The sequence below is a fragment of the Phoca vitulina genome, unplaced genomic scaffold, assembly GCF_004348235.1.
Source record: "Phoca vitulina isolate PV1807 unplaced genomic scaffold, GSC_HSeal_1.0 scaffold29, whole genome shotgun sequence".
In the NCBI taxonomy this organism is placed as follows: Eukaryota; Metazoa; Chordata; class Mammalia; order Carnivora; family Phocidae; genus Phoca; species Phoca vitulina.
Window position 1 is genome coordinate 11710747 of NW_022589732.1, and position 8122 is coordinate 11718868.

The 8122-nt window shown below is 57.2% G+C and overlaps 1 protein-coding gene across 1 annotated transcript in view; it reads right to left on the reverse strand.

The window, feature by feature from the left end:
- Positions 1-2556: 2556 nt before the first annotated feature.
- TBATA (thymus, brain and testes associated) overlaps positions 2557-8122 on the reverse strand; it is a 12353-nt gene continuing 6787 nt past the window's right edge. Inside the window, exons 6-9 of the mRNA XM_032423990.1 lie at positions 6266-6347; positions 5360-5504; positions 3768-3820; positions 2557-2768 (exon numbers count right to left, since the gene is read on the reverse strand). Of these exons, the coding sequence (XP_032279881.1) occupies positions 2683-2768; positions 3768-3820; positions 5360-5504; positions 6266-6347 (366 nt within the window). The 3' untranslated portion in view covers positions 2557-2682. The remainder of the gene's footprint in view (positions 2769-3767; positions 3821-5359; positions 5505-6265; positions 6348-8122) is intronic.

Genomic DNA, 8122 nt, shown 5'->3' on the forward strand with positions numbered 1-8122 from the left:
CATCGACAACTCTGACCCGTGCTTTGTGACAGGTCTGGAACCTTCAAGTTCCCCCAGCTGGCTGTCCCCCTGGGGTTTAGCAATAATTTCCTTAAAACCTGGAAAGAGGATGGGGGCCCGATGAGGGACTTTGAAGACAGTCAGGGAGTGAGTGAGAGCAAACCCTGACAAGCTCCCTATCTGAGAGGTGGGGGGAGAGGAACCAGGAGACAGGGGAGGGCGGGATGAGTGGCTGGAAATGAGAGATGAGCAGGCTGGGGGCGGGGGCTGGCCTGTGGAGCACTGACTGAGAAGCCCCGCAGCCCTGGGTTTGCTCCACTATTTATTGCCTGTGTGAACTCCGACATGTTAACTTTTGCTCTAAGCCTTGGATTTCCCACCTGTATAATGTGGATAATGATGCCTGCCCTACATGTTTCAACTCAGTCCCTTTGCCTTTCTCCCTCCGGATAGACCTCGGGGCTGTGGGGAAAGATCTCTTTGCCATCCACCCTCAAAATAGATGAGTAAGAAGCCAGGCCCAGAACACCCTGTCTTTAAGCACACTGACAATGGGTGCAGAGGCCAGGCGGTGACACGAGAGCATTTTGCAGGGAGTTGCAAAAGCAAAATCAATCTACAGACCTACAATCTACAGGGCTAAGCGGCGCTTTGGAATAGGAAAATGACAAGAATCTGCAGTTGCAAATATTAACCGCTCAGCCATACTTCCTGACCAATTAAAGGGGAGGTAGAAGGATGACCGAAAGAGCTAGGTTTTTTGGTTTTGTTCTTGTGTGTGTGTGTGTGCCAACAAGTATGATTTATTCTGGAAGCAGATATCTTCTAGGATTTTTTACTGTGTGGATTGTTAAAAATCATTCCTCATGGAGTAGGGAGAGACTGTCATACCTACAACTACCGGGCGCAAGGACCCCATTCCATGAACACACCTCTAGGTCAGCCCCTTGACGGGGTTGGACAGGCCAATGTGGGGCTGGAGAGTCTGGGAATGGGGGTTGGGAAGGGAAGCCGAACTGGTGTGTCGGAAAAAAATATTAAATGTGAGAGAAAGTTCCTACACATGCTACAACATGGATGAGCCTTGAGGACATCCTACCCAGTGAACTAAGCCAGTAGCAAAAGGACTAATACGTTGGGACTCACTGATAAGGGGTGGCTGGAGCAGTTCTGTTCATAGGGACGGAGAGTAGGAAGGTGGTTGCCGGGAGCAGAGGGGGGCGAATGCTGTTTGTGTTTAATGGGCACAGAGTTTCAGTTTTGCAAGATGAAGAGAGTTCTGTGGACAGATGGTGGCGATGTTTGCACAACAACGTGAGTGTACTTAATTACCACCGAACTGTACACTTGAAACATGGTTAAAATGGTAAATTTTATGTTATGTGGATGTTACCATAATAAAAAAAAAATGGGAAAGAAGGAGAATACAATGCATGTGGGCTTTCTGGGGGCAAACTGGGGGCAGGGATGAGCACAGGGGAGGACAGAGCCAGCGAGATGACAAGGGGCATGCTGCTGCCAGGGGAACATCCTCAGTGGGAGGGGGATCTTTAAAAACACAAGGCGATTTAATATTGACATGATGCTGTTGGCTAGATTCACAGCAGATCCCCATCCAGCCCCTGATCTGGGCTGAAGCTGGCTGCACACACAGGTTTTGTGTGAATGGGGTCTTTGAGAAAACCCAGAGGGACCGAATCCATGTGAGCTGCTGTGAGGTGGACCCGTGTTTGCCAGCACAGAAGGAGCCACGGTCCAGGGACCTGACTCAGTGGAAGTAGGAGCTCAGAGCCACAGGTGGCCATAACACTGTGGATTCCCAATGCCTCCCATGTCTCCCTGTCCCGGCTTTCCAGGGAATCTGCAGAAATCTCAAAGAACACTGGACTTCCCAGAGAATCAAAGGCCATCTTCTCTAGATGGTAAAGGATAGCGAAACCCCAGCTGGGTCCCATTTATGGAAGGTCTCTTTCCTCCTTGATCTTTCCAACCACCATTTTGCTAAGGCTTATGCGTTTCGGATTGCAGCTGCCACCTTTGGTGAGGGTTGCTGTTTGGAAGGCAGTAGAACACAGCGGGGAAGATCAGGAGTTCCCCAGCCAGATATGCTGGATTTGGGGCCTGCCCCTGCCACTTACTGTGTGGCTTTGGACAAGTTATTTCACTGTTTGAGCCTCGATTTATTCATCTGTAAAATGGGAGTGATGATATTCATGGTCTGCCTCACAGAGCTTTTGGGAGCATCGAATATGGTACTGCTAGGAACTCAACAGTTGGTATCGATGGTTACTTTATGGAGGCCCGTGGGTTCTGACCTCTGCTCTAACCTACCCAGAGCCCTGTGTGTCTTTGCTCAGGAGGGACAGAGCCTCTTTCTCAGGCTGCCCTTCAGCTCCTAGGAACATAGAACCACTGGGTAAGCCCCGCGTGGGTGGTACCACTTGGGCTTTCTCCAAGGGAATGGGACGGTTCTGTGCAGCCCATCCCTGCTCCTGGAATAAACGACCCCCAAGCACAGACCCACTACAGAGAGTAGAGTGGAATTGTCCTCCTAAAGGGAAGGCAGCCTTTTAATGGGCTCCGTGTGATAGGAAAATCGGTGTTGCTGTTGAGGTGGTGGGGCTGAGAACAGCCTCAAACCTGGGGGCAGCTCCTGAGCAAGGCGGGCAAAGGGACTCGGACTCAGCATTCTACCTTTGGCTTTGAAGTTCTCTCTTCTGCGTTCTGGCTTGAATGCATCCGAAGAACTTGTGCTCTTCCGATATACTCTGGAGGTAGGGAAGACATCAGTCAGGAGAGGACGGGGAGGGGCCAGGCCCCTAGCTGGGAGCTGCTCCGGAGACCTAGTGGAGCTCTTCTCCCCGCAAGGCCCCAGGCAGATGTGGGTCAAGCCCAGCTTTTGCTCTGGGCTCTGCTGGTGACCTGGAAGGAGCCGACTCCCTTCTCTGAGCTTCACCTCCACCTCTTCTTTCTACACCCAGACAACAAATACTTAGGGAGTACCTACTCCATGCCAGACACTCAGCCCCCTTAGGACCCCCATAGTCCAGTGGGGGAGAATACTGTACATGGCGGGTAGCTGTCCTCTTTTCAGCCCCTGCCCTGGCCAAAGGCACCAGGATGATGCAGCAGCCTCCTCCCTGGTCTCCCCCCATCCCCTCTGGCCCCCGACAGTCCATTCTCTACTTGGCAGCCAGAGGCGTCCCCCCAGGCCCTGCTCGTAAGGCTCCAGTGCACCCCCACCCCCTCTGCATGGGACCACAGGCCGGCCCTGCCCACCTATCCCATCTCATTTCTTACCTGTCCTGACCCACAAGGCCCCAGCCACCCTGGCCTGCGTGTGCTTTCACCCACACACTGGGCAGGTGAGAGTCCTACTTCTGGGTTCTCCCTAGACCCGCATCGGGCGGGATCCTGCCTGTTGTTCAGCTCAAGGAGCCTTCTCCACACCCTGCCAGTCCTTCTTACTGTCCCTCACTTTACTCTGCTTTCTTTTCCTTATGGCACCTAATCCCCTCAGATGTTTTCATTTGTTCTCTGCACTCCCCGTCAGGAGGAGGACGTAAGCTCATAAAAGCAAGAATGTGTCTGGACTCTTCCCCAGAGCCTAGCTCACAGCTGCTGAGAAGTCTGCATTGAATAAACGAGTGAATAGATGAATGGACAGAATGGGCAGCTTCATCTCCAGGGTCCTTGGATCCCCCGAGGCATACAGCCAGGGGGGGCCTTGGGGAGCCCCCAGGATGATCTGCTGCGTGGAATCTTACCTGGTTTGTCGCCTTTGGGTAGGGGCGGTGTCTTCGTCTTCTTCGGGGATTGGCTATAACGGACACAAAGACAAGGCTGGGAAGGTGAGGCGGGGGCAGAGTAGCAGGGTGCGGGGCGGGGGGGGCAGGGAAGGAACTGCTCCAGGGGGACGCATGAGCCGCCCCTCCTGGAGATCCCCAAAGCATCGGCTCCCCTGTCAGGAACCACCCCAGCAGGACCCTGAGAGATAACTGTGACTCCTTTGCCTGGCTGTGGCCACAAGGAACCAAGGCCCTCTGGCCCTCTGGAGCGGTAAGGGAGGCCCCAGCCCACGGCAGCTCACCCCAGGCCCCGCTTGGCTCCCGCTTCCTGGCAGAGAGGAAAGCTTCCTCCGTGAGTGGAGAAACCGGAGCTCCTGCTACCCTAATAGAGGACTTGAGCAAGCCTGTTTACACACCCCATGTAATTGTCCTCCCTACAACTCTGGGAGAGGGGTTTTGAGAGGTGCAACTGAGGCCCGCGGATGGGCGGTGGCTTGCCCGAGCTCACAGTGTAGCCTACCTTCCTCCTGGGCCTCCCCTGGTCTCAGAGCAGAAAATAGAACCCAGCTCAGGGCCAGAGCAAGAACCCAGGTCTTCAACAAACCTAAATGAGCACAAGCACCTGCCCCCTTCTCACCAAGCTGCAACCACCCCCAAACTTAACTAACATTCCCTAGAGTGAGCACATTCCTGCCTCCCCTTCCTGACGGCCCCCACTCTCTCACTGGCTCCTTCAAATCCTCCCTATCCCAGCAGCGTTCCCCAAGCTCTATCAGAAAAAACTCGGGAGATTGTCAAAATGACGCATCCCCTGGCTCATCCCCAACCTGCCGTGTAGGAATCTCTAGGAATCTGCATTTTTCACAAGGTCTCTGGCAAATCTACATGCTGCTGGGCTGGGAAGTTAGACCGGCCCGAGGCTGAATCCTAGCTCTGCTGCTGGTCAGCTGGGTGACTTTGGGCCGCCATTCAACTGTTGCTGAGCCTGAGTTTTCCAATCTGTAAAATGGGGGTACTGCTGCCTCCGCGGGTGGTTGCGTAGGCTGCAAATACGTGAGCCTTCTGCTGTCAGGCGGCACGGTGGTCGCGCATTATTGCCAGTTCCGTTGCCGACACCTGGCCCTACTCACCTGCCTTGTGAGGACTTCCCTAACCTTCCCTTGCCCTGTGTCCTCCGCTGTGCGAGGCGCTTAACGCCGCCATTAAGGTACTTCTGCTGGCCTGCTAGCTTTCCGTCTCCTCTTGCCTTCCCAAAGACCGAGCGCGGGAGGGCTCCACGTGGCTTCTCCAGCCCTGCCCTGCTACAGCTGACACAGGTCACCCCTTGGGCATTCCCCAGGGCCAGCCGCCGAGGCCTGGGCTGGCAGAGGGGCCTTCAGGCAGCACGGGCACGCCTGGGGGGGGGTCCCCGGGGGAGGGGCTGCACCTCCTCCCCCTCCAGCACAGGCTCAGTGAGCCCAGGCTGTGGCCAGTGCCCGGATCCCTTCTCCAGACCAGCCCGGCCTCACCTGGGAGGGACGTGAGGGAACAGTTCTGGGAACAGAAGGGCAGGTGAGTGGTGTGGAGCCCACCTGTAGGGTGGCTGTTGCCTCTCTTGAGATGGCTCTTGGACTTCCTGGAGCTGATCGAGAAGTTTTTCCACCGGGATAGAGTCTAGGGGCTGCGGAAGGAGCTGAGCCACCGCTGTCTGCAGGAGTCCCAGTGCTAGGTCTTTCTCTGTAAGCACAGCCGGGGGGGCACGGTCCTCAGTGGTAAGACCCACCCTGTCCTGTCCCCACAAAGGGACAGGCTGGAAGCAGGGCCTCCAGCTCTTCTGCCCAACTCTGGCCCAGGGCAACTCTCTCTAACCATCTGACATTCTGCCTCCAGGTCCCCTTTGGGGGGGCCCCCCTTCTGTCCTGGCCCCTATGTATGCAGAGCACCTAACCCGTCCCCACCTGTCACCACACGATCACATGCATGTGCCTTGTTCTTGGCCCCCTTTGGCCCACCCAGCAGCCATGCCTCCAGGGGACCTGCCTCTGGCCCCTGCCCTGCCTCTCCTCCTCCTCTCCCTCCATCTCCCATCAGCACTCCTCAACCCCCCACTTAGATACACCCACCCACCATCCCAGTGTGTGCACGTGTGTCCGCTCATGTGTCCCCGTGCGTATGTTGTGTCTGGGTGTGCATGTTTCCCACAGTGCTGAGTGAGGGGGTCTGTCTGCTGAAGACATATCTGGACTTCTCCGTCCCAGGTGCCAAGGGTGGTGGTCAGCCCGAGGTCCCCTCCGAGAAGCAGGGTGGTGGGAGTCCTGCCGAGGGGGAGGGAGGAGGGAGCAGAGGGGCCATCCGGCTGGAACAGGTTCGTTTGGGGCTTCAAAAATGAGCAGCAGCCCAGGGGGAAGGCCCTGGGTGGGAGCCGAGTGACATCCAGAGAACAAGGCCCTCAACAGCCTCCAGCCCAAGAAAGCCCGGGGCACAGGCCGTGTCCTCACCCTTCGGGGGAGCATACAGGAGCCAGAACTGGATGGCGCTCAAGGAGTCTGTCTGCAGGATCTGACAAAGGAGCTCCAGGATCTGCGGGCAGGACGACAGGCCCCGGGTCAGTGTGTCCGGATGGCATGTCCCAGCCAGCAGCACGGGCCCCTCTCCCACAACGTGGGCTCCCAGAGCCACATGCTTGGCTAAACTGGTCCCCACCATGGCTCCTGCCTGTGACTTTGCACCTTACAGAGCACTTTCTCTGCCACCAGTCCCGGAGGAAGAGTCTTAACCTCCTCACAGGACAGAGGAAGAATCGGAGGCCTTGAAGGAGGAGGACACCCAGCAGGGAGACTGTGGCAGAACGAAGCTTCGGAGTCATGTCTATGGACCCCTCCTCCCTGAACCCCACATGGGCTGATTGTACCCCAAAGTCCTTCACTGGGAAGGCAAAGTGAGAGCGGGTTGGTCAGCAGCTCAGAGACGCACCGAGTCCCAGATCCCTGGGTCCTTGGCGTGGGGATTTCAGGAACCCCACAGGCCTTCCCACCCTGGAGCTCCCAGGGTCTGGAGACGCGAGCATGGAGGTGGGGTGAGCCCAGTGGGCAGGCTGAGGGTCAGGGCTGGCTGATTCTGCAGACTGCCCAGCCTGGGGCTCCATCTCGCCGAGCAGCGTGCACACTTCTCTCTCGGCCACTTCCTTGGCCGCTTCCTCAGCCTCGGGCATCTCTGCCACTTCCGGGCCCTCTTCCACCTGTGTTCTCCAGGTAAGTGTCATCGGGGGGAGATCCAGCTCTGGGTCGGATGGGATATGGGGGCTCCCTAGGCGGGGCTGCTGATGGCGGCTGTGGCTACGGTCGGCTGGAGTTGGGGCCCGCGGTATGAGGTGGAGCCCCTGGAGTCCTAGGAAAGTGGGGTCCCCTCAGTGCTTGGCAGTTGGTCTTCCCAGGACCTGACGGGGCCTCTCAGTCCCCAGTAGGTCTGCCTCATCCTTGGCAGAGTGGGAACCGGGCCGAGACTCTTCCCAGGCCTCTGCCTGCTAGGGTGCCCCCTCAGCCCCAGATACCCACCTGTTGCAGTGACCCCCACCCTGGGTCTGCCCCTGGGCCCTTCTCCGTTCTCCGCGTCCAACTTACCTGCCCTGGGCCCCCTCCCCACAGGACCCGAGAACCTAATTCCAGGCAAGGTGAGGCCGCCCTATGGTGGAGAAAGTACTGTTCTAGTGCCGGCTATGCTGCTCCCTCGCTGGGGACCTGGGCCACAGATTGTCACCTGGCAGGGCCTTAGCCTCCCCGTCTGTGGAATGGGGGTTCCGGGCCCTGTCTGCTGTGGCCACTTCACTGGGCTCTTGTAAGTCTCCAAAGAGACCGCAGGCTTGAAAGCGCTGGTCACAGGGAGGGTGTCAGGATGGTGGTGCAGGGTCTAACCTTTCTTGGAGAACATGTATGCATTTGAAAAGGGACCGTGAGATACAGCCTCAACCCTCTGGCGTTGGTCCCGGACTCATCTCAGGCCTTGACGGGGAAACTTGCACAGGAAAGAGGTGGGTCTGTGCGTCACCGTGGCAGAGATCAAACCCCTCCGAGCGTGGGGAGACCCAGCTGGGGCTGGCCTGGCTGGCTGTCATTCCCCCACTGTAGCTCCCTTAGCCCTTCGCGACAACACGTTCATGCTCCCAGCTTGGGTAGATCATGGAACTAAAGCCCCGAGGGGAGAAGACCTTCAAAGAGAGGGAGAGCCTCCCGCAGAAACCTGGAAGCAACAGGGGATTGGATCCAGGGGCTTGACTCCCAGGCGGGGAGTTTCTGGGGCTGACAGTTTCAGGTACAAGTATCCCCTGGGAGAGGCCACACTGCCTTTTTTTTTTTTTT